Source organism: Dromiciops gliroides, chromosome 4 (assembly GCF_019393635.1).
Source record: "Dromiciops gliroides isolate mDroGli1 chromosome 4, mDroGli1.pri, whole genome shotgun sequence".
In the NCBI taxonomy this organism is placed as follows: Eukaryota; Metazoa; Chordata; class Mammalia; order Microbiotheria; family Microbiotheriidae; genus Dromiciops; species Dromiciops gliroides.
In genome coordinates this window covers 62881858-62908893 of record NC_057864.1, presented here as the reverse complement: position 1 = coordinate 62908893, position 27036 = coordinate 62881858, and the positions used below count along the sequence as shown (strand labels likewise).

Sequence of the window (27036 nt, the reverse complement as noted above, 5' to 3'; positions counted from 1 at the left end):
AAAAACAAAACAAAACAAAACAAAAAAACATTTACCAGCACACTCCTGGCTTTAGGTCTTTTCAGCTCAAACATTTCATGATTCTGTTGTAGAAGGTGAGGTAGACTGAGATTATCCAAGACCTTTGAGTTCTTGAATAAAATGATACTTTAGACTTGATCACTGATATTATTAATCACAGAATATTATAAAACTTAGAATTATATTAATTATATAATATTATTAATATTCTTGGAGAGACAGAAGTCCATTTATTTAAGACATTGCCTTCCTTCATCTATTTCTTATTTTCCTTCTTTACTCACATAGGGACAGCTATGTAGCCCTTGAGGACCCCAAATCAAGGGAAGAAGGAAGAAACAGGTTACTGACAGAGGTAGGGATGAGGCTGAAAACTAGATTATGTTTTTGTTTTTGCTTTTTGCGGGGCAATGGGGGTTAAGTGACTTGCCCATGGTCACACTGCTAGTAAGTGTCAAGTATCTGAGGCCGGATTTGAACTCAGGTCCTCCTGAAGCCAGGGCCAGTGGTTTATCCATTGTGCCACCTAGCTGCCCTTTTCTTCTCCACGTCTTGACTATTCCTTCAGGATTCTCCCATATATCTCTATCTCTATCTCTATCTCTATCTCTATCTCTATCTCTATCTCTATCTCTATCTCTATCTCTATCTCTATCTCTATCTCTATCTCTATCTCTATCTCTATCTCTATCTCTATCTCTATCTCTATCTCTATCTCTATCTCTATCTCTATCTCTCTATCTCTATCTCTCTATACATACACACATATACATATATTATAACTATAATATGTGTGTGTACTGCTTTGGTCCACCTCCAACGTTTTGGGGGTTATTGCATTGCCTACCTGTAAGGACTTTGGCAGCCCAGCGGGCTTGTAGGTCAGTTGTGGGGATGGCAGCACCGAGGGACTGGACAAGGCCAATCACAGCCAGGGTTGGCTTCTCAAGAGGAGGAGGGAAGATGCCTTTATACAGTGTCACTTCATTGTCTCTGCTCTTGATGATTGAGTCATCAAGGAAAGGGTAGGCGTAACCATACCCAGTTGCAAAGATAACAGAGTCAATGGGCCCAAACTCTGTTCCATCCTGAAACACTGCGGATGTCTCTGTAAATTCCTTAACATCGGGCTTGATGGACACTGCCCCACAGATGATGCGGGCTGGAAGCTCATCGTTGAACACAGGCTCTTTTCTCAAGGTTCTGCATAGAAAGCATAAACAAATGTCCCAAGAATGATAGTCCTCCTTTACCTAGGGGCCTTATAAAAGTCTACAGAGGGCAGCTAGGTGGCACAGTGGATAGAGCATCGGCCCTGGAGTCAAGAGTACCTGAGTTCAAATCCGGCCTCAGACACTTAACACTTACTAGCTGTGTGACCCTGGGCAAGTCACTTAACCCCAATTGCCTCACTAAAAAAAAAAAGTCTATAGATGGGGCAGCTAGGTGGTGCAGCGGATAAAGCACCAGCCCTGGAGTCAGGAGGACCTGAGTTCAAATCCGGCCTCATATGCTTAGCACTTGCTAGCTGTGTGACCCTGGGCAAGTCACTTAACTCCAATTTCCTCACCAAAAAAAAAGTCTATAGATTATAGAGCTGAATTTTACAAGGCAAAAATGGAGTTTTTGGGGGTAATAACAACAACAAACATTTATATGACACATAGCAGTGCTAAGCACTTCAGTTTTTATCTCATTTGATCCTCTCAAAATTATATTACTTTGTGATGATTTGGCTTATATTATCCATAAAAAAACACAATTCTACTCTCTATGCGGCTTATATAGGCTATTTATTTGGCTATTCACCAAATGGAGGGGAAGCCAGGTGGTGCAGTGCCCCTGGAGTCAGGAGGATGTGTTCAGATTCAGCTTCAGACACTTGACATTTACTAGCTGTGTGACCCTGGGCAAGTCCCTTAACCCCCAATTCCCTTAAACATTCAGGGCCATCTCTAGTCATTCTGTTGTCTATTTTGCCACTGGAGCCAGATGGGTCTGGAGGAGAGAGTGAGACTGGTCACTTTGCACAACCCTCCATCACTTAAATCCAATTCGGTGCAAGTCATGACAACACCCCGATGTCATGGTCCTCTTTGAGAATGAAAGACAAACACTACCACTACCAAATGGATGAGTATAAAAAGGGATCGCAGCCATGAAAGTGCCTTGAAACCTAAAATCATGCTGCGATTATAAGGTATCTTCATCAGCATCTTCATCAATCTCCCTTTACCTTCACTCTCATCCTTATTGGTTCAATGAATGAGTTAGCATATGGTGACTTTTGGTTTATTTTCTCTAATTTAATCACAAAATTAGCTGTCATTTTAAAAATTGTATTATATTTCCCCCCAATTACATGTAAAAACAATTTTCAACATTCATTTTTTTTTTTTTAATTTTTAGTGAGGCAATTGGGGTTAAGTGACTTGCCCAGGGTCACACAGCTAGTAAGTGTTAAGTGTCTGAGGCCGGATTTGAACTCAGGCACTCCTGACTCCAGGGCCCATGCTCTATCCACTGCGCCACCTAGCTGCCCCCATTCATTTTTTAAAATATTGAGTTCTAAATTCTCTCCCTCCCTCCCTTCACCCCTCTCCGAGACAGTAAGCAATCTGATATAGGTTATACATGTGCAGTCAGCTATCACAGTTTTTGATGTTGCAATTTCATATGCTAACATCTGCATGACTAACAAGAATAAGAATAATATCTAGCATTTATATGGTGAATTAATGCTTGCAAAGCATGTTACAAATATTATCTCATTTAATCCTTATAACAACCCTATCTCAGGCAGACAGTGGTTAAGTGACTTGTCCATGGACAATAACAATAAAAACAATAAAATTTATATAATGCTTATTTTGTGTCAGATACTGCATTAAGTGCTTTACAATTAAAACCCCTGAGAGGTACGTGCTTTTATTATTTCCATTTTATAAATGAGGAGACTGAAGCAGACAGAGATAGTGACTTGCCCAAGGTCTCATAGCTAGCCAGTAAGTGTCTGAGACTGGATTTGAACTTAGGTCTTCCTGATTCCAGGTCCAGAACTGCAATCATTAAACCATTTAGCTCCCTCAATACTTTAATTTGTTTGTTTTCTTAGGGGATTCAACCTAAATCAAGTGAAGCTTTACAAATCATGAGATTTCTCTTTGTACCTCAGTAGCTAGGAGGCACAGCAGATAGAGTTCTGGATCAGAACTCAGGAAGATGTGAGATCAAATCCAACCTCAGACACTTCTCACTTATGTAGGACCCTGGGTAAATCACTCAACCTCTGTTTGCCTCAGTTTCCTTGACTGTAAAATAGAGGTAATAACAGAATCTGCCTTCCATAGTGGTAATGAGGATCAAATGAAATAATACTTGTAAATCACTTACAACAGTTCCTGACATATAGTAGGTGCTTAATAAGTGCTTGTTCCCTTTTCCTTCCTCCCACTTCCATAATTTGGAAATATAAATTTCTTTTACCTCTACAAACCATGTAATCCCACTTCTCTTACCTCAGAAGTTAGCAAACATATTTTTTTATGGTGGAGGTAAGAAGTATGAGAAAATATTAAAAAGTAATTTGTGAAAACTGTGATAGTATGGTATAATGAATGGTGAGCTAGCTGCTGTGGACAATCCTGCTCTGTCACATACTGGCTAGGTGACGCTGGGTAGGTCACCTGAACACTCAATGCGCTTCACCACTCTCCACCATTCTAACATGCAGAGAATGCACTGATCCACTTTGCTATGGGGTGTTCTCTATACCAATGAAATCAATTGGTTCAGTTCCTACTTCCAAGAGAAGGGAGAGGTAGGACTTTTTAGTGCTGAATTTCCAAAACCAGAGCTTATTGCCCACAAGTCTGTGCAAAGAGGCAGTTTACTTGTTATAATTAAACTTGAATACAAAAACTGCACAAGATCTCCAGAGTTTAACCACCTAAGCAAATCCCAGACTGTATAAGCTCTATTTAGAGAAAAATAAAATAAACCGAAATGGTAAATGATCTGTGATTTTGTTAGCTTGAGAAACTCCTTTGGCAGAATGCCCTCCCTGAGGTTGATTGCTATCTATATGACTTAAGAAGATAAGTCAAGTTAATAAGCATTTAAAAAATGTTTTCTACATGCCAGGTACTGTGTTGATAAGATAAGACCTGAGGAGCTGCCTAAATCAGTGAGAGGTTAAAGGACTTTCTTAGGATCACATAGTAAATGTCAGAAGCAGTATTTTTGAACCTAGGTCAACAAATTTCAAAAAGCATTTGTATGTTACAGGCATTGTGCTAAGTGCTGAGACTACAAAGAAAGGCAGAAACCAAGTTCCTTCTCAAGCAGTTCACATTTTAAGTGGGGAGAAAAAAAGACAAACAACTGTGTGCAAATAATATGTATCTATAACTCTAAATCTATCTATCTGTCTATCTATCTCTATCTCTATCTGGCAAATTGGAGATAATCTCAGACAGAAGGTGCTAAAATAAGCAGAATGAGGAAAGGTTTCTTGCAGAAAATAGGGCTTTAGCTGAGAGTTGAAAAGAGGCAGGGAAGTTAGAGGGAAGAGATGAGGAGAGAGAAAATTCCAGGCATGGGGGACAGCCAGTGAAACTGCTCAGAGCCCCTCCTTTTTCAAGCTTAATACTCTATGCCACTACTATCTCATGACATTAAAAAAAAGATAAACTATTTATTGGCTCTGAGAATAGAGTAACTCACAAAGTTGGAAAAAGGCATTGTGTACAGGTGTCACACTTCCTTATTTTAAAGAAAGAATGTAATGGTTTTTTCTCTGAAAAATTAAATATTTTCTTCTCCAATAGATATGTGCTCAAAGAATGTGATCAAATTTCAAAATAACTACAAAATGTAAATGATCATCTAAAAACATGGTCCAAGTCACTAATAATAAGAGGATACAAATTAAAACATTATTGAGTTTTTACCTTATTTTCTGCAAATTGGCTAAGTTGACTTTCTCCTTCTCTCCCCAAAAATAGGAACAGTAATGTTTGAAGAAAAACCAAAATATTCCTGGTGAAACTATGAAGTGATCTCAAGAAAAATCAAAGGTAGAAACAAAGGTCTGATGTAAACCAAAATATGGAGTGCAACATTCTTTGTGGTAGCAAAGAACTGAAAACAAACTTGGTGCCCCTAGATTGGGGAATGATTCTTAGGGGTTACATGTGATCCTGAGTCTGTACCGTATTACCCAATCTAATCCTCAAACGCAACTCATTAGCTTGAATCAGGCACACAAGGAAATGGAAGGTTGTTGTCACCAACCTTCTCCTCACTTTTTTTTTTTTTTGTGGGGCAATGGGGGTTAAGTGACTTGCCCAGGGTCACACAGCTAGCAAGTGTCAAGTATCTGAGGCTGGATTTGAACTCAGGTCCTCCTGAATCCAGGGCCCGTGCTTTATCCAGTGCTCCACCTAGCTGCCCCCCTCACTTTTTAAACTATAAAATTCGCTCAAATTTTATATCATACCCATTGGAAGGCATCAGGCCGTAGTTCTCATGTTTAAATCGTGAGTTCATTCTCTTAACATATAACCAGTCTGAGACAAAGTTAGGGAGGAGATTCCAGAGAAAGTTTGTGAAACGAGTTATATACACCATGTCCCAAGGATAACCATCATCCCAAACACGACTCATGATCCAAGAACCACTTCTGGTGCTAATCAAGACCTAGAAAGAGAGAGAAAATAAAAGGGGGGAGGCATTGTAAATGTAAATGTCAGCAATTAACTTGTGAAGAATAGAAAGGGAACCTTGCAAGTACATCCTGGGCAATCTACATTTATCCCACTCAAGACTTTGTATAGAAACCTCTTGAAAGAAATTCTCTGGGTTAGCAGGAGAAATCCATGGCTAAAACCAGGTACTTAGCTTCTTCTGATTCTAAAAGTCTACCAGCTGGTATTAGGGACTCAATAAATAGTGAATTGGATTCATTCATGGATTTTTTTTATATCATCAGAATTTATTTATTATTTTAAAAGTTTATTTATTTATTTTTTGAGTTCTTTTTTTTTTTTTTTTTTCTGGTGAGGCAATTGGGGTTAAGTGACCTGCCCAGGGTCACACAGCTAGAAAGTGTCAAGTGTCTGAGGCTGTATTTGAACTCAGGTCCTCCTGACTCCAGGGCCGGTGCTCTATCCACTGCACCACCTAGCTGCCCCCATGGTGGGCTGATTTTAGAAGGATGCCCCTAGCTTCCCCTCCAGAGAATTATACCGGCTTGAAACAGAGCAGTAGTGTGTAATGGAATGATTACTAGACTGATGGGAGAGGGGAGGGAGTGAGGCAGAAGATGGAGACAATGGTTGAAGAGACCTGGGTTCCAATCCAGGATCCACTGGAACAACTTGAGTGATTGTAGGCAACTCAATTTGCAGAATGAAAGGATTGAACAATAGCATGCAAGGGACTTTGGAGACTATTAATTTTGATCCTCACAACCATTCTAAGCAGTTCGTATATTATGATTTAAATTTTTTACAAGTAGACCCGTGATTTAATTGTTAAGGAGAACTCTCAGTAAGGAATGCCCTTTACTAATGCAAACACCCACTTTGCCACTCATAGGCTTAGAAAGTTGCCTGGACCATTGAGAGATTAAGGGATACATAGTTGGTATATATCAGAGGCAGGTTTTTAAACCCATCTTCCTGTCTCTCTATCTACTGCACCATAATTGCCTCTCATTCTCATTTTATATATGAAGAAACAAATATGGAGAGTTGGTGTGACCTATCTAAGGACAAAAGGTTAGGAAGTGGCAGAACTGGGGCAGTTAACAGCAATAATATATATATTACACATTTGGATATTGCTTTAATGTTTACAAAGTGTTTTTATACATAATCTCATTCAAATCTCCACAACAACTCCACAAGGTATACATGAAGTAATGAACATACCCATTTTACAAATAAGACAGTACAAATGGGTAAATGATTCAGATATAAAGGGTGACATCATAAAGAAATGAGAGAAACATGGAAAAAATTCCCTATCAGGTAGGAAAGGAATTCATGACCAAACAAGCGATAGAAAGGTCTACAGGAGGTAAGACGAACAATTTCAATTACACAATCATTTTTTGCATAAACAGAACCAATCTGGCTTCAAATTAGATGATTTTCCAGCTTATTTGTTGTTGTTGCTGAGTTGCTTCAGGCATGTCTGACTCTCTATATGCCCATTTGGGACTTTCTTGGCAAAGATAATGAAATGATTTACCATTTTCTTCTCTGGTTCATTTGACAAATGAGGAAACCGAAGCAAAGGGTTAAGCAATTTGCCCAAGATCACATAGCTGGTAAATGTCTGAGGCTGGATTTGAACTCAGGTCAGCACTTTATCCACTGTGCCACCTAGCTGCCCTCCAAGTTCTTTATTTTCACCTACTTAAGCTAATCTTGTTTTTATGACAAACCTTCTCTTCTCCCACCCATTCTTTTTATCTCACTGGAAATTCCATGAGGGAAGAAACCATAGGTTATGTGTCTTTCTTTATATTTTGTACAGGACCTAGTTGTTGCCCTACATATAAGCATTTTTTTTTTTTTTGCAGGGCAGTGGGGGTTAAGTGACTTGCCCAAGGTCACACAGCTAGTAAGTGTCAAGTGTCTGAGGCTGGATTTGAACTCAGGTACTCCTGAATCCAGGGCCGGTGCTTTATCCACTGTGCCACCTAGCCGCCCCATATAAGCATTTTTAAATGTAAATATGTATTAAATGACAGAGGGATTGCAAATCCCCACAAAGGATTGTGGGATAGTAGAGTGTGTTGGACACTAAGCCAGGAGAAAACTGGATTTGGGTCCTTCCTCTCGCATTTACTCCCCTGTAAAACGGAGGTAAAAACCCTTGTTCTGTTTCCTTATCTCAAAATTGTTGGGAGGATCAAATGAGGAAGTTTAGGTGCAATGCTTTGCAAATTTGAAGGCACTGTATCAATGTTGTACACTTAGGGTTTAGCATGGTGCCTGGCCCATAGCACTAGATGCTTAATAAGCACAAGTTGACCATCCAGTTCTTATTGCTAAGTGTTCTAAGTTTCTCCTAAGAAAAAGATGGTCAGTCTGCTCTATTTACATATGAATCCATTCAGGCCTTCTTTGATTATGTGTTTTTAGGGGAGGCACAAAGATAAATGGGCTGCGGTCCACTATTAGGGAATTTACAACTGAATCAGAGTGATATGTTGTACAGAAATAATACAACATAGAATATTTAGAATAAGTGGTCATGATCATTTGTAAAAAGTTGAGATCTGGGGGGAAATTAAAGGAGTAGAGAAGAGGGGCAGTTAGGTGGTGCAGTTGATAGAGCACTGGGCTTGGAATCAGGAAGACTCATCTTTATGAGTTCAAACCTGGCCTCAGACAATCACTAGCTGTGTGACCCTGGGCAAGTCACTTAACCCTGTTTGCCTCAGTTTCTCATCTATAAAACTAGAGAGAGAGTGGGGGCGGCTAGGTGGCGCAGTGAATAAAGCACCGGCCCTGGATTCAGGAGTACCTGAGTTCAAATCTGGCCTCAGACACTTGACACTTACTAGCTGTGTGACCCTGGGCAAGTTACTTAACCCCCATTGCCCTGAAAAAACAAAAAACAAAAACAAAACAAAACAAAACAAAAAAACTAGAGAGAGAGAAACAGTAAACCACTCTGGTACCTCTGCCAAACAAACCCCAAATGAGGTCATGGAAAGTTGGACATGAGTGAAAACTGACAACAATAAGAGAAGGGAAGACTCCATGGAAGACTTAGACTTAACCTTTGACTTAGACCTTCAATTTCAACAGCATGTGAGCCTTTCAGTGTGAAACCTCATGAAAATACCTACAGAATCCACTTGCTTATTGGTGTGTATCACCTGATCTAACTTTCTCATGGAAAACTGATTAGGCTGTAAAAGATCAGAAGAGTGGAAGGAGTTGTTTCTGGGTAACAGGGTTTTCCCCATCACCAGAAAAAAGTTATTTTCTGAAAGGTTATTGTTGCCATACCTGTGATGCTGTGTGACTGAGTTCAACAGCAATATCTGATCCAGAATTCCCTAGGCCAATCACAAGCACTTTCTTCCCCATGAAGGCTTCTGGACCCTTATAGTCCCGGCTGTGGAAATAACTGCCTTGAAATTTTGCTAGTCCTGTGAGGGGAATGGGAAGCAAATTGAATTTCTAGAGATTTCCAGAACAGGTTCCTAGCTGTCTCCTCAAACTCCTGCTACTAGATTCAGGTCTCACTTCCTATTTCTAAATTATGCACATACCCTTTCCCTTCTCCCTTCCCTGCCTACTTTCCCCTATTATAATGTAAGATTTTTAAGGATAGGACCTGGCTTCCTTCCTTCTATTTGAATCTCCAATGCTTAGCACAATATCTGGCTCATAGTAAGCCCTTAATAAATACTCATTAATTCATTCATTCATCTAGTGAAGACATTATGGGGAAATCAAACTATTTGGGGTTGTACATTTGCCTTTAAATTCCAATTGCCCTGGGGCGGCTAGGTGGCACAGTGGATAAAGCACTGGAGTCAGGAGTACCTGAGTTCAAATCCGGCCTCAGACACTTAACACTAGCTGTGTGACCCTGGGCAAGTCACTTAACCCCAATTGCCTCACTAAAAACAAAGAAACAAACAAACAAAAATTCCAATTGCCCTAATAATTATTAAAAAATGAAACCAAGATGCCTTTGTATCTTGTGGTTTTTGAAAGAGATGTTAAAGGGATATTTGATAAGCAGTCACTAGAAGTTGAGTAAATTCCATTCAGGTGCTTTCATGGTTTCAAATTCTAGATAGAATTTGCAAATAATATTTTAATCTTTTTCTTGTCATGTGACTCATTTAACAGGCACAAGGGAAAGAGTCCTGGATTTGGAGTTAGAAGACATGGGTTTGAATCCCTACTTACTATTTGTATTCTTTAAACAGTCAGCCAATTAATCAATCAATAAACATTTCTTTGATGAGCAGGCAGATTTCAGAAAAACCCGGAAAGACTTACATGAACTGATGCTGACTGAAATGAACAGAACCAAGAAAACATTGTACACAGTAACAACAACATTGTGCCAAAAGATTCATGATGGAAAATGCTCTCCACACCCAGAAAAAGGACTATGGAATCTGAATGCAGATGAAAGTATACTATTTTCACTTTTGTTGTTTGTTTCTTCTTTCTTGTGTTTTTTCCTTTTGTTCTGATTCTTCTCTCACATGACTAATGTAGAAATATGTTTAACATGATTGTAATGTATAACCTATATCAGATTGCTTGCTGGCTTTGGGATGGGGAGGAAAGGGAGGGAGGGAGAAAAATTTGGAACTCAAAATCTTACAAAAGTGAATGTTGAAAACTATCTTTACACATAATTGGAAAAAAATAAAATACTATTGCCCCCCCCCCCCCGAGCATTTCTTGTTGCACATTACTACTGGGTTCTAGGCACTGTATTAAGAGATACAAAGATAAAACTGAAACATTCCCTTCCATAAAGGAGTTTACATTCTATCAGAGGGGACAGGAGGTACGTTATGTGAATATAACAGTGTAATCAGACAGTCTGAGAATCCTCCATGGATACCAACATTCTGAAGCCTAAAAGGATCTCGGTACTTCTAGTATAAAGGGACAGAGTTCCCTCCTTTCCCTGAGAGAGACTGACTATGATTTGCATTTGGGGAGAGGAGATCTACCCAACTGGCAGTTTTAAACTAGTCTGGACAAAACTGAGAGGGCAATAGAGATAGCCGCAGCAGAAATGACAATTAGGTCTTCCTGTAGAAGTCTTGCAATGTCTGTTTTGGGACTTGGGACTGAGCATAGTAGTTGTTGAACTCAGAGCCAACCTTGGCCTTATGGAACAAATAACTCCAACTCTGGTGATGTCCCTTTATGAACTAAGGTAACTACCAAAAGAAAGTTTTACTCCTTAATTCTCCCTCTCCCCACCTCATGTCTGTTGCTCATATGATTTTCTTACCATTCCTTACCACTGATCCAGAATTTTTGATTCATATAAAACTATGGTCAATTACCAAGTGTTGAAACCCTGCTCTGGATCACCATTTCTTGAGAAATTGCAGCCATGACCCTTACTTTATTCTGGGCTCAACCTACTCTCCAGAATACCATCCCATTTCCCTCTGCTTTCCAACTCTCCCATGTGTTTTGTTATGTCCTGTTAGAATATAAGCCTCCTTTTGAGAATAAGGACCATCTTTTTTTGGTATTTATATTTCCAGCATTTAGTACAGTGCTTGCCACATAGTAACCATAGCAAAAATGGTATCACCCATCGACCTTCCATCCACCCACCCATCTATATCTATGTCTATGTCTATGTCTATAACCATGTCTATGCTATGTTTATGCTGGGTGTTGGGGATTCAAAGATAAAAATTAAGCAGTCTCTACCTTTGGGTGGCTTATAGTCCATCAGGGAAGACACTATGCAAACATCTATTTATATACAAAAAAGAAAGTCATTCTTTTCCACACAATCACTGGCAGTGTCGGTGGGCACTAGCAGCTGGAATGATTAGAATAGATAAGATGATCTATGGGGAGGTACAGGGCCCAGGGTCAAACTCAAAACCTTTGTCAAACCAATATTGGATACAAGATGTGTACCCACACACTGTGTGCTCTGGATTCTTCTACCTCTTCTATGCCTATTTTTTTTTATATTGGCTGATCCTACATAATCACCATCTACTTGTCATTTTTCAGTAACATTAATGTATTATAGCCAATTACACCATAATATTGTGAAGACCTGCTATAATGTGGTTTACTTGGGACTTGGCTCTTCCTTTAGCTATGGACTACAAAAGAAATTGGCTAGGAAGTTATTCTATATGACTTAGCAAGCAGGGACAAGAAATACCAGCGAGAAGGGCACTGAGAACTTAGCACGCCTTCCCCCGGGAAGGCTCCAAAGTGTTTGTGGGCTCTTCGTTGCCCTGTAATGTAAAAGAAGAATAGCTCTTGGAATACCTGCTATACTTGTTTGTGTTCTTGAGCTAATGCATGGTTCTACGGTGATATTTCTGACCCACTGTAAAGACCCCTTTTGAGTTATTTTTCCTGAAGAATCTTGGCTGACCCATCTATCCTTATTTTTTTATCTGCATCCCCAGTGACTCCAACACATGCATTTGCACGAGGTCTGGATGAGGTTAGGGGCACAGTCTAGGGCCAAGCTCACTGCTTAGGGTGGACATTAAACTTGTAACTGTGATCTTATTGTTTTCTAACCCATATATACTCCCTCTTCTTTCCTCTTCCTTATCCGACATTACTAAGATGTTTTCTCGCATTATCTTTTCCTTCACCCCTTTCTTACATGGCGAGGTGGCCCTTTTTGCCAAGGCAAATTCCTCTAAATCCCCAAATGATCCCATTCCATCCCATCTTCTCCAACAGATTGCAACCTCTAACATACTCACTTTCATTAATACTCCATCATTTCCTGTCTACCGGCTGCTTCCCTACTGCCTATAAACATGCTCATGTCTCTTTTATCCTCAAAAAAACCCCACTTAATCTATCCATCCCCACTAGCTATCATCCTATACCTCTCCTCACTTTTATGGATATTGTGGTGGTGGTTGTTTGTCCTTCATTCTCAAAGAGGATCATAACATCACCCTGACTTGCACTGAATTGGGTTTAAGTGAGGGAGGGCTGTGCAAGGTCACCAACCTCACTCTCTCCTCTGGAACTGTCTGGGTCCAGTGGCAAGATATAGATCAGGATAACTGGAGATGGCCTTGTTTTTTTTTTTGTTTTTTTTTTAAGGCATTTGGGGTTGTGACTTGCCCAGGGTCACACAGCTAAACTATTTGAGAAGGATCTACAGTAGTTGCCTCCATTTCATTTCCTCTCGCTCTTGTCTTAAACTATCTAAAGTCTGTCTTCTAACCTCATCATTTAACTGAGACTTCGATTTTCAAAGTTACCAGGGATCTCTTAATTGCCAAATCTGATGGCCTTTTCATATTCTTTGCGCATCTCTTGACCACCATAGATTTTGACATTGTCAATCAACTTCTCCTTGACACTCCCTTTTAGGACACTTCTCTCTCTTGGCTTTTTGATCCTCTCTTTGTTGATTTGACTTTTCAAATCCTCTGCAGCACAAACACAGAGCCATTAGTAATGGGGGATTAGGAGGATTTACGTTAAGGGAATCAACAAAAGGGCCCAGTCAATTAATTTCCTCCCTTCAACCCCTCCCACTGTAAAATGCATTGTCTTCTACCACATCTCACTTCCCAAGATCTGTGGTGTCTCTATCCCAGGGTCCTCCACTCCCTCCCACCTACACAGAGGGGAAGAAAGGTGTGTCTGCAGTGGCCTCCACCTGAACTGTTTTCATTCCAGATGAGAAAAAAAAATGTCTATTTCCATATCTGGGAAACTACAAAGGTTTCATTTTGTTTTGTTTTTGGTAATGATTACACATTAAAAGGTGGTTTGGAGCCCTGTAGTAGACAGAGAGCTGATTTTGGACTCAGGGAGAACTGAGTTCAAATTCTACCTTTGTCACACACTGGCTTTGTGACCCTGGGCAAGTCACTTAATGTTTTAGTGACTCAGAGACTTTCTAAGACTATAAGTTGCAGATACTTGTTGATCTTGCACTGCTAACGGGAATTCCTTCACTTAGAGTTCTTACTATCAATGAAATTGTATATCTGGTAAAAAAAAAAAATCTAAAGTGTACCATCTTCTGTGATCCTCTGTATTCCATGCTTAGTCATATACTTTTCTCCTCTCCATAGAACTCCCAGGTAAATTTTCCAATGTTTCTCTAATTTGTTTACGATGTGTCCTTTTATATTTAGGTCAGGTATATATTTGTAGCTTATTTTTTAATAAGGTATTGATCTAAATGTATCTTCTTCTTTACTGCTGTCCAATTTTCCCAGAAGTTTTTGTCAAATAATGAGACCTTATTCCAGTAGCCGGGGACTATGATATTAGAAATATTTGCTTCTGTATGTTGTATACCTAATTTTTTTAAATTGATTGAGCTTTTATTTTATTTTTTAATTGATACCCTATTGTTTACCATTAGTGCTTTGTAATATAGTTTTAGGTCTGGGGCTACTAGACCCCCTTCATTTCCCTGTCTTTTCATTGTTTCTTTTTTGATTCTTGCCCCCTTTTCCCCCTCCATATGAATTGTAGTGTTTTTTCTAGTTCTGTCAAGTGATAATCCTTTGGTTGGTTGATTGGTCTGACATTAAATAAGTAAATTAATTTAAGCAACTTTTTCATTTTTACTACATGGGTTCATCTTACCCATGAGTAATTAATATTTTTCTGGTAACTTAGGTCTGTTTTTATTTCTGTAAACAGTTGTTTTTAGTTGTATTCAATACAGTTCTTATGTGAATCTCAGAAGGTAGAGTCCCAAGTAGTATACATTCTATAGTCATTTTAAATGGGATGTCTCTTTCTACCTTTTCCTACTGTGTTTCACTGGTGTTATATAGAAATGAGGATGATGTTTGTAAATTAATTTTACTGTCCTCTAAGTTTGTGTATATACATATGTATGTGCCTATATATGTGTGCATATATGTCTCTCCTCTCTCTCTGTCTCTCTGTCTCTCTCTGCTACATGGACCATTGGATAGAGAGTCAGATCTGACTTCAAATCTGCCTTCAGATGCTTATTACCTGTTTGAATCTGGGCAAGTCTCTTAACCCTGTTTGCCTCTCAGTTTCTCATCTGTAAAATGAGGTGGAAAAAGGAAGTGGCAAACCACTCCAATATTTTTGCCTAGAAAACCCCAAATGGGGTCACAAAGAATGGGACATTACTGAAATGACTGAGCAACAACTGATGCCAACATAGTGATGTCATTTTGGTCCTGTTTGAGAATGAAGGACAACAATCAAACCAAGATACACACACATACACACATGAACACACACATATATATATATATATATACACATCTACACATCTATACATAGACATACATAATGCATATCTACACATACATATGCATATACATATATACCTATATACACTATCACTTCAAAAAAGGTCCATTTATTCCTGCATTTTCTAGTATTTTTAACAGAAATATAAATGCATGAATCTTAAATTATAGAAAATATCACTAAAGCTTAATGTTTTTAAAAGTATACTATCTTTGTCCCTTTTTAACGTATTTGTTACTTGTGCAGAAATCGTTGGGTTTTATGGAAATTGCATAGAAAACTGTGTATCTTCCATACTTACCAGGAAAGGAATCAACTGGCAGATTAGGGTACACATGGTGTCCTGAGCAAATCAGCACAGCATCAAATACAGATGATTCCTGATTTCCATCCTTTTCAGTAACAACATCCCATTGGCCAGTGACTGAGAAATTGGCATGTTTCTTTATGCTAGTGACCAGTGTCTTAAAGGAACCCAGAGGAAGAAAAAAAAATCTCATATAAATACATACACATACATGTGTGGGTGCACATGTGTACATGTGTACACATGTGTACACAGAAATATGTATTTCTATGATCTTTGGAGTGTTTCTGAAGGTAAATGGCGTCATTTTTGTGCTTTGTGCTAAACATTGGGAGATGGATTACATGATCAGGTAATCATTGAACAATCTATATTTTTAAGATAGAAATCGTTGTGGCTAAAATTCCTTAAAACCTTCTGAAAATAAATCCCTTATTGAAAGATATTCTCACTTCTTTTTGCTGACCTCAACCTCCTTCTGCTTCTCCCCTTTCCTTTGCCTTCATCATGACCTCCTATCTTTTCACCTCCCCGTATTTCATCGAACCATCACATCTGCTCCGACTTCACTTTTCTCCTTTCCTAATCTGGATTTTATAGTCAACCCATTCCCATTTCTATGTCTTCTCTCCTTAAATCCTTCAGCCCTTTGTCCTATAGCTGCTCATCTCTTACTTGGATTACTCCCACCATCTACCTCCTCTACCTTTCTCATGTGGTGCTAGATGAACCTGGAGGAAATCATGCCCCAGCATGCTCTCTGGCTATGCTGTAAATTTGTTACCCTACTCCAACAGGGTCCTTGGGACACCAAGGTGACCCTTTTATTCCTTCCTAATTGACTTCTTATCTCATTCCACAACAAAGCTATTCCAAAACTTTGCTTCTCTCCTCCAGCCTCCCACATCTCCTTTTCCCCATTCTCTCAGTTGAGGATTTCCCCTCTTACTCTACTGAGAATATTAAAACCATTTTTCCTGAGCTCTCCTCAAATTCTCTCCATTTTAAAACCTCTTGGCAGCATCCTCTCTCAATCTCTCCGGTTGTTCTGTTAATATGAATGTACAGATCACCTGGATTTTATGGAGGTGCCTTATTATCCAAAAGTATTTTTTATGAAACCATGGGTTAATAGGGGCAAAATGTCCTTCAACTGAACCCCACACTGAACCCAGATAGCTAGCAGATAAAAGATCCTACCTGGTAACTTCTTTTCCCTAAGGATAGAAAGTCCCTATCTTATGGGGATATCACGGAGTCTTCATCCTTGCCAAACCCTTTTTTGGAATCCTTTAAACTTATCATGATGCCTCTGTTACATCCATTCTTGTTACAGTATTTGCTTTTGGGTTGATCTGTAACTGACAATGCCCTATCAAAAAAACCTTATATACCTTCAGAAAGAGGGAGTCCCGTACTAGCTATGTGACCCTGGGCAAGTCACTTAACCCCAATTGCCTCACCAAAAAAAAAAAAAAGGGAGTCCCCTAGCCCTTTTGGTTAGGGTCTTCACATGATCACTGTTCTTTCTTCTTGGGACAAAATAAATTGTTATTGTGTTTTTCCTATCCATTCTCTGATCTGGTTTTTCTGTGAGGTACCCATGTCTGGTGGGAGAGGCCTTTTCCGACCTGTCTATGTGAACAAATTGTAGGAGATATTTTTGATTTTCTCTGATCTGTTCATTTTGTAGGACAATGGGTATGAAAACTATATTTAATTTTCAACACTTCTCACCTCTCTGATAATGAGGAAGACCTTCTCTTTATCAAGATCTACCTTTCTACACATGCCCTTGATCTCATGCCTTCTGTCTGCTCCAGCAGATTGTCCCCTAAATCTTCTCTTCTCTCTGTAATCTCCAACTTCTCCCAATCTACTGGTTCCTTCCCCCTGTATTCAAATATTTCCAAGTCTCTTCCTTGAAACAAATAAACAAAAGCCTTTTAAATCCTTCCTTCCAGGACCCTACAATCTATCCAAACTGGCCTTCATGACATTCTTCCCACAAGACTCTGTATCCCCCCTTTGTGCTTTTGTACTGATTATGCCTCATCATTATAGCACATGCCGTTCTCTCATCTACCTTAGAGAATACATGTCTTCCATTAGCTCAGACATGACTCTCTACATACTCTTACAGGAGTTAACCAATCAATAAACATCTGCTAAGTGTCTATGATGTGTCAGGTATTGTGCTAGGCCCTGGGGGTAAAAAGGAAAAAGTCAAACAAAGCTTGTTCACATATAGCTTCCATTCTATTGGGAAAGATAACATGTAACTGTAGATAGATAACTTTGGCATGAGCCTTGGAGGCAAGGTTTACAAGACTTGACTTCTGAGTGGATGTGATGAATGAGGGAGAAGGAAGAGTAGATGATGGCTCTGAGGCTGTGAATGTAGGTGACTAGAAAGGTGGTGGTGCCTCAATTGAAATAAGGATCTCTGGAAGAGTTGTGGGTTTGGATCAGAGAGGAAATAATATGGGGAAGAGGCAAGAGAATGAGTTTTGCTTTGGACATATTGATTTTGAGACACACTACCAGTTGGTGATATGTAATTGGAATTTAGATTTAGAGGTTGGGCCTTGGCACGTGGATATGGGAGTGGTCAGCATTGTGGCGATAGTTGAAATTACAAGAGCTGATATGATTACTTAAAGAGAATTTAGGGAGAAGAGGGCCCAGGACAGAGCTCTAAGGGACACCCATGCTTGGGAAATGGGGTCAAGAATGATAATTCTACAAAAGACGGTGATAATAAATGGCCAAACAGGTAGGAAGAGAGTCCAGAGAGAGTAGGGTATAAAATCCAGAAGAGGAGTAACCAACAGAATTGAATGCTTTATAGATATCCAGAAGAATTAGTACTAAGAAAAGAATACCAGATATGGCAATTAATAATCTGAAGAAGGGGGCTACAATCTAGATTATAAAAGACACAGAAATGAATGTTCAGGGAGAGTATGGAGGTGAGTAAAGAGAGTTTTTTCTATGAATTTGACTATGAAAGGAAGGAAATAGGATAGTTTGAGTGGTTGGTAGGGTCTAGTGAAGGCTTGTTTAAGGTCAGAGAAGATCAAGGCATGTATATAAGCAATAGGGGAGTCATTGTGTAAAGAAAAATTTTAAAAATTAGGGAAAGACAGGATAAGCCAAGGGATAAGCTTGCAGAAGGTAGAGGAGAGGGAGGATCACAGGTACAAGTAGAGAGGTTGGTGTCTGCCAGAAGAAGCACCTCTTCCTCTGAGACTGGATTAAAGGAGAAGAGAGTGGTTAGTCGAGTCATCTGAGATGACTTTAATAAACATTATCTCAGATGATTTTAATATCATATCACAAGTGGACCAATATAGCTCAAGCTGTATAACAAACTCAGAAACAAGTCAGTAACAAGAGCCAAGTCCTCCCTGTCCCCCATGCCTAGAAAGTTCTCCCTCCTCACCTCTATCTCCACCTTCATCAGGGGGACTTTTCCAATTCCTTCAACTACTAAGATGAGCCACTCTCAGATGATGTTCCATCTACTCTTTATATATTTTGTATGTGCTGAATGAATTACATGTTCTGTTCTCCATTAGAATATAAACTCCTGGGAGGCAAAGACTATGTTTATCTTTCTCTTTGTCCCTAGAGCTTAACTCAATGCCTGCCATGGTAATTGCTCAATAAATGGTTTTTTTGGTTGATTGATAAACTTCCCAGAGACTATGGCATTCATAGCTGTTATGCTTGGCATAAGAGTGTGTTGTTGGTTGTGAGCAAATAACTTTTATCTTCTACTCAGTGATTACCTACATGGGGCAAAGCTCCTGTATAATCTGTAAAGTCAATTTAATCCATCGTAATTACTAGCACACTTGGCTTCAGCTCTATTTTAGTTAATAAACCAAGTAGAAGGATTATCCTTCATGGAAAAAGTATAAGCAGAAACCCAATACATGGCTGAAAGTTTCCCCACCCCATGCCAAACTGTTTTTTAAATATAAAATTGGGGGGGGGGCGGGGCAGCTAGGTGGTACAGTGGATAAAGCACAGTCCTGGATTCAGGAGGACCTGAGTTCAAATCTGGTCTCAGACATTTGACACATATTAGCTGTGTGACCCTGGGCGAGTCACTTAACCCTCATTGCCTTGCAAAATAAATACATATACAAACAAATGAATAAATGAATAAATAAATGAAAAATTGGTAAAGAGTTCCAAGAACATAGCAAAAGTTATTATTATTTCTTGAAATAATGCATGGATTTTTACTCCTCTGGCTCTGTGTGGAGGAAAAATCCGCTAATTTAGTGGAAGATAAAGGAAACAAATAGATTCATCATTTGTTTAAATTTCTCTGCATTTAGTGACACAGTCCCCATTAAGTGCCATGTTTCTTTGTAACACCTACTAGAGGGGAGCCCAGAGCTAGTCTTTTTCTACAGCAATCTAAACCACTCTTCAAGAGTTCTTGGGTTATTCTTGGAATATCAGGACTACACAGGTATGAAGCTAACTTGTGTCTGTAGGTCACTTAATGACATTTTTCTATTGGTTTTCAGTATACTTTGAGTCTAGGGTAGAGGGGGAATGTTCCCTTAAAGAATTATCACATGAATAATTATTCACCTATGGAATTCCATAGGTGATAGTCCAAATTCACATTAGATGTGTGAAGGGTAGAAATAGAGGAATAGAAATAGAGGCTAAATGTTCATACAAGTATGCTCTCCTCATCTCATACATTTCAATATTTTTTCTATACATTTCAATATATATGTATATAGTTTTTGGTGAGGCAATTGGGGTTAAGTGACTTGCCCAGGATCACACAGCCAGTAAATGTTAAGTGTCTGAGGCTGAATTTAAACTCAGGTCCTCCTGACTCCAGGGCCAGTGCTGTACATTTCAATATTAAGAAAAAAGCTGACAATAGAAGCCTTACCTCAAATTGTATATATTTTATAAGATTCTTCTTTTGAGCAAACATCTTTATGTATTTCTGGAGTTCAGTGTTATGCATGTAATTAGGATAGTCATCGGGATAAGGGAAGTCTGGGAAACACATCATTTCTTTACAAGAGTTGGTGAATACAGATCGGTAAATGCTGGCCCTTCCTTCTTCAGCAAGATCCTAGGAAGAAAAACAAAGTTTAAAGAATAAACTAGCAGAAAACTTTATGGAGTTGTACATTAAAGCTGGAAAGAATTTTATGTATTATCTAGTCTAATCCCTCTGTTTATCAGAGTAAGGAACCAAAGTGCAAAGGAAATAAATAAATTGCTTAAGGTTACATAGAAGTTCAGACCCGGCTCTTCTCACTTCAACTCCAGTGATTGTTCATTGGTTATATCCAATGTGGAACTCTGAAGAAAAGCCAACTCACATTCATCATCTATCTTTCCATTGCCTTCTCTGTTTTGTTGTTATTCAGTTATTTTTAGTCGTGTTGGATTTCTTTTTGGCCCCATTTGAGATTTTCTTGGCAAAGATACTTGGGTGGTTGCCATTTTCTTCTCCAGCTCATTTTTATAGATGAGGAGACTGAGACAAACAGGGTTAAGTGATTTGCCCAGGGTCATACACTAGTAAGTGTATGAGGATAGATTTGAACTCAGGAAGACGAGTCTTTCTGTTTCCAGGCCCAGGACTATATTCACTGTGCCATTTAGCTGCCTATCTCTGTAACACTCACTTTTAGGTCTTCCTAGGCAGTAACAGTCAATTGCTGCCAGATTAGCAACATATGTAAAATATTTGTTTCTAAAAGATGACTTTTGTTTTCATGGAAAATTTGAGGCTGGCAAAAGAGCTTTGTAATTTCTAGAAATTAATCTGGCCTTTCATCCTCTTCCTATCCAGCTCTGAATGCTTAGCTAGGTAGAGAAATAGATGAAGCACTGGGCCCAGAATCAGGAAGATCCATCTTCCTAAATTCAAATCCAGCCTCAGACATTAACTAGCAACTCATCTCTGGACAAGTCACTTAACCCTATTTGCCTCATTTTCCTCATCTGTAAAATGAGCTAGAAATGGAAATGGCAAACCACTCCAATATCTTTGCCCAGAAAACCCCAAATGGGGTAACAAAGTCAGACACAAAAGATATGACTGAATAACATTTAACTCTGAACCTAGGTTCTTGTTCACCTAGATTATTTGTCCCAGATATACATACTTTGTATTGGTTATATTATAACCAATGCGGAATGATAAAGAACAGAAGTATAAGATGACATCAAGGAGTTACATAATGGGGAGATGTCTTGGAGAAGTGGCAAGAGTGAAATATGAAGAGTATACAGTCAGAGTGCTCCAATGGCACCCTTTAGAAGTTGGTAAAAAGTGAGGAATGACTCCGCGTGGGGAGGATGTTTGTATCTGGGTGCAGGGAAACAGAAAATAAACATTGTCTCTCATTTGGAAGGAAAGAATTAAAACCTATGGGATGTCTCACTAATTCATTTATTGACAAATTAACATAGCTGGTGGATTTCCCCCACCAAATGCCTGACAGACCATTACATCATGGAGGAAATTGATGTGAATTCAGATTGGACCCTACTATTTGTTTTTTCTACTTATCTGCAAATGCTTAGAAACAAAGCTACTTGAGGACTAATACACACACACACACATATATATACATATGTATATGTTGTTTAATAGATGTTTGATGACTGAATTTATAAGTAATATCAGGTATCTTTGGTGATAATGTCTTCCCCAGAATTGAATCTCTTCAGTTCTTACTCTGTGTCATGGAAGAAACCCAACTCTAAGCATGGTTGTTTTTTTGGTTTGTTTGCTTTTGTTTTTGTTGTTGTTGTTTTTTTCAGGGCAATGAAGTTTAAGTGACTTGTCCAGGGTCAAACAGCTAGTAAATGTCAAGTATCTGAGGCTGGATTTGAACTCAGGTCCTCCTGAATCCAGGGCTGGTGCTTTATCCACTGTGCCACCTAGCTGCCCCTTCTTACCTACCTTGGATTGCTGCAGAGATCACAAAGGGGGTGAAGATTTGCCCCCAGGGGGGTCTTATTTGCCCCCCTTTTCCCCTGCTCCTTTTATCTAGTGCCTTGTGGGGCTGGGAGTGTGTAAAAAAGGGTCAAGAGTAAATGCTTTCCACTGGCTGATGGAGAAGGTAGCAGCTCTTCTGGATTGCTCATGATTCCTTAATTTTCATTGTGCTCTGCTTTGCCATAGGGTTGGTAGGCAACCTCTAACCTTTCTGCTATGACTGCTGTGGACACCTTCATTGCTGTGGGGGTTCGGCTTGGAATTCCCAGCATAGGCCTGATATTCTGGCCATTTTGATGTTTTCCAAACTCCCTTTATCCCTGTGACCCTTGGGTTTCATTTTCCCTCAGTAAAGTAGGGAGATGTGAGGTTGGCAGTGATTAATGATGAAAGGACCAATCCCCCTCCTGACTTGGAGGTCTAAGTCCATCTTGCCAACATTTGTCAGCCTCAAAGGGGCTTCACCACTAAGCTTATTTTGTTGGCATTAGTCCAAATATGCTTCAATCCCCCAAAGCCACTGAGAATTGAGGATTCCCCCACATAGATACCTCTGATATTGAGCTGCCTGCTAAAAGTAAGTTGGTTCTTTCCCTAGGCAAGGATACAAATCTGCCTCTCAAAGTTCCATTGCAGGAAATCAATTTCATCTTCCTCCAAGTTGGTACCTAAAGGCTCTAGCTCTCAATTTAATCTACTATAGGTCAGCCCTTCAACCTTTCAAGAACCTTGCTTTGGGGACCTAAATCCATCTTGTCAGCAAAGTGCAAACCCCAACAAGTTTGAAAAGCCTCACTTACAGGCCCAGTGACAGTGTATCTCTGATCCAAGGATGAACATTGCTAAAAGGTTGGCTGAGGCAATGATTTTTTTTTTTTTAACAGCGAGTCACAAAAACGATTTACAAAAGAGTTGAAGTTTTCACTCAGTGTCCATGGTGAAATTATAGAGGCAGTTCTATAGTGGAAGAAAGCACTGTCTCTGTAGTCAGAAGACCGGGGTTCAAATCCTGCCTTTGTTGATTATCTTCCCTGAACCTCCAAAAAGCAGTTGAGCTTGATGGTCTTTGAAGTCTATTCTAGCTGTAGACCCACGATCCTCTGCTATGTTGATGAAATACAGAGAACTCCATAACATTAGTGGCTATAATAATATCTAGCTTTTATATAGTGCTTTATGGTTTCCAAAACACATTACATATGTCATCTCATTTAATCCTCACAACAACCCTATAAATCAGGTGCTTTTATAACCCCCATCTTATAGGTGAGGAGACTGAAAATGAGAGAAGCAAAGTCATTTGTTTAGGGTCACATGGCTGGTAAGTGTTTAAGGCAGCATATGATCTCAGGTCTTGCACTCTAAAAAATCTGCCACCTAGATGCTTAAACCATCAGCCACTTCTCATGGTCTTCTATCCTATACTTTGAGTTCTCATCATCATGATGAGTATATCTTAGGTGCCATGGAAAATGGGATATCACTGACTTGGATCGGTATAGTTGAAGCCCAGGGAGAGAGAAAAGGTTTTCCTTTCCTTTTCTGATGCATTTGCCATTCCTCAAACACAAAGTTCACACTTAGTTCATTTTGCTGTCGAAACCCTCCTCCAGGACCCCAGTGCAGTGACATGAAATGCAACTCACCGAGAATTTCCACAGGCCCCCGACATCATCACTCCTCTCAAAGCACGTTGGCTCAAGCCCTTCTTCCAAGCAGGCCCTGATGGAGGCCAAGCCGCTCACCCCAGCTCCAATGATTGCTACTTTCTTCCTCATGATCTCCTGTGGGAACAGAGGTCCAAGCACAGCTTCTTCAGCAGCATTATCACTGAGCTCAGAATCAAAAGTCTAAGGGCTAGACAGGAGCTCAGAAATAATTTTGTCAAGCTTTCTCATGTTACAGATAATGAAACTTGCCCAAGGGCAAATACACAGTAAATAGCTGAGCCAGGATTTTTAACGCTTTCCTCTTATTCTGAATACAGGTTCCCCCCCTTCCTTCATCACATGTCTAGTTCTGGTACTATCTAGGAACTTCGTTTAGGACCTAATTAGCTATATAACTTTGGTCAAAGCACTACTCTCTGGGTCTAGGTATTCTACTCTGAAAAATGAAAAAGTTTGACTAATTGCTTCCTCTATAAAGCAAAGATAATGCCTTCTTTCTTTTTTTTTGGTGAGGCAATTGGGGTTAAGTGACTTGCCCAAGGTCACACAGCTAGTGTCAAGTATCTGAGGCTGGATTTGAACTCAGGTCCTCCTGACTCCAGGGCAGGTTCTCTATTCACTGCACCACTTAGCTGCCCCAATGCCTTGTTTCTTTAAGGAAGAAGTATGGACCAGATAATGGCCAGAAGTCCTTAAATCTATAATTCTCCGATTTCTTATGATACTACATGATTTGAGAAGAACTTTTTGGCTCAAATATGCCAAGATTCTAGACACTGACCAGAATTGTATAGGTTGAATTCAGTTGACTTCCTTGGATGCTATTCTGCCTAAGATAGGTATGTCCCTAGCTTTTCCAAGAGACACATTCTCTTTTCTCTTTGGCCTTTGGTATTCTTACCTTGGGATCAGTCACCCTTCTTTCTGAAGGTATTGAGCAGGTCTAGAAAGGCAGGAAGAAAAAAAAAGTGATTTTAATGGGTTTCCATGTAAAAGTTGAGGAGTGGGGAGGAGTTACTCTTAAAGCGAACTTTCCCTTTCACCTTGTGTTTTATATAAAGCAAGTCCTAGCAAAATCCATGGGGGAGGAATAGGACTCTGGGTGAGAAGTGGGTTTAATAAGTACTGGTTGGTTATAATTAGAGAGAATAAAAGTAGTCTTTTCCCAGCAGCACCAGAAATGTAAATTGATATATGTGGGAGATTAAGGGAACAGCCATTCTTTTGTTAGTCAATCCTTTGGAACAATGAAGTATAAAAACACAGGTGCTGCACCTGGATTCTAAGGACAGATGTCATTGTACTCTGGAAGGAAAATAAGTTTTGTTTTCTTTGTATCTGGGAAGGCTTGACTTGAATAGGCAAAAGTCATCTGTGGCAGTGATAGCTTGGTAAAAGCAATAAGCAAGGAGGCATGACCAGGGCAAAATTACAAAGTAAGCCAAGTTTACCTTGGGGCAGCCTTCCACTAGTTTTTCACTCCCTAAAATTAGGACCTCTCTTCCATTCCCTTTGCCCATCACTTGCCTCTCTGTCTCATTCTTGCAGGACATTGTCCTTGTTGTCACTGTTGATTGTTAATCTCTGATCCAATGTCATCTGGTTTTCACTGCTGCCCTTGCCTTACTGCCAATCTCCAGTAAGTTCTGTGTTTTACTGAACCATCTTTAATAATCTAGGAAGTAAATCTCTAATGGTGGACTTTTAGACAAGCCAGAGAAGGCAATGTGTTGCCCAGGGTCCTGCTGCCTGGAGCTCTTCACATCATACCACCCACTTTGCTTACTTATAAGGCCAACGTTGGGTATTAGCCACTGATATGTTGAAGTTCCTCAGGAAGAATATTCCTGAAGTCAATGATACTTCATTTGTTAGTTCCATAATGAATTCTGGCAGGAATCAGTGAGCAAAAGGAATAAGGGCTCAATATAACAAAGAATTTTCTTGGGGGCTTCATGAGGCAGAGGTGGAGAATGATGCGTCTTGGAACAATTCTGCTATGATAACTAGTTAAACTTATTTTATAATTATTTTGTGGTTCCAAGAATAATTCTACATAGTTGTGTGGGGACCAATTTTTAATTGGGGAGTGCTAGCTAAGTGGCTCACCGCAATATTGGGGCAAGGAAGGAGACTGGCAGCCTCCCTCAAAACAGAACAAGATTTATTTTAACAAGAACGAACTTAAAAAACAAAACACAGACAGGATCAGTAGGATCAAGGGAAAGGAAATAAAATGGGGAAAGGGAAATTATAATACCTGAAAAAATACCACTGCCCAGGAATCAGCTGAGAATATTCAGCAGAAGCTTCCACCTAGAATGCCCAATTCTCCTCCCCCAAACCTAGAAACACACCACACAGCCCCAGCCAATGGGATGGCCGCTCTGACAGTCACATGACTGCCCTCACTAGGCTTCCAATCATTATAATTTTGCCAGGCCCATGTAGGTGTCGGTGAGTGGTGATGACCTGAGGTGCCAGAGCCCTGGCAACGCTACAACCAGTGGGTGGAGCACCGTGTGGTTTGCGGAGCCCCAGCCCAGTGCACACCGAGGCATAAAAACCTCAAATAACAATTAATTCTTTACAGTTGGAAAACAGAAGAGATTGAGGATCTGCCAAAGAAAATGTTTTCTAAATTAAACTGATAGTTTTTCTTGACAGACTTTATCTAACTTTGTCTTCTGACCCTGAACAAAATCCTGATTTAATTTGAATTCCTATGCATACTTGTATGTCAGTGAATGAGTCAGTGTATGTGTGTGTGTGTGTGTGTGTGTGTGTGTGTGAGTGAAAGAGAAGGAAAGATGGACTCTAAGTGATTTTCCTTTTCTGTGCCATACCAGTCATAGTTTTCTTTGACCTTCCATTTCATTAACAATCAGTAAAACACAATTCTTTTTTTTTTCTCGCTTTACTTTCTACTTTTATCAATGACTTGGAGAAGGCATAGATGGAGGTTACAACTAATACATTGGATGATTGGATTTGAATTAAAAAAAAAAGATCTTGACAGACTAGCATACCAAGCTG

General features: G+C 39.6%; 1 protein-coding gene across 1 annotated transcript in view; it reads right to left on the bottom strand.

Moving 5' to 3' along the window:
• LOC122756229 (putative dimethylaniline monooxygenase [N-oxide-forming] 6) overlaps positions 1-24108 on the bottom strand; it is a 31484-nt gene extending 7376 nt beyond the window's left edge. The window contains exons 1-6 of the mRNA XM_044005410.1: positions 23977-24108; positions 20258-20446; positions 15322-15484; positions 9054-9196; positions 5522-5721; positions 869-1224 (exon numbers count right to left, since the gene is read on the bottom strand). Coding sequence (XP_043861345.1) covers positions 869-1224; positions 5522-5721; positions 9054-9196; positions 15322-15484; positions 20258-20446; positions 23977-24108 — 1183 coding nt within the window. The remainder of the gene's footprint in view (positions 1-868; positions 1225-5521; positions 5722-9053; positions 9197-15321; positions 15485-20257; positions 20447-23976) is intronic.
• Between the last annotated feature and the right edge of the window lie 2928 nt (positions 24109-27036).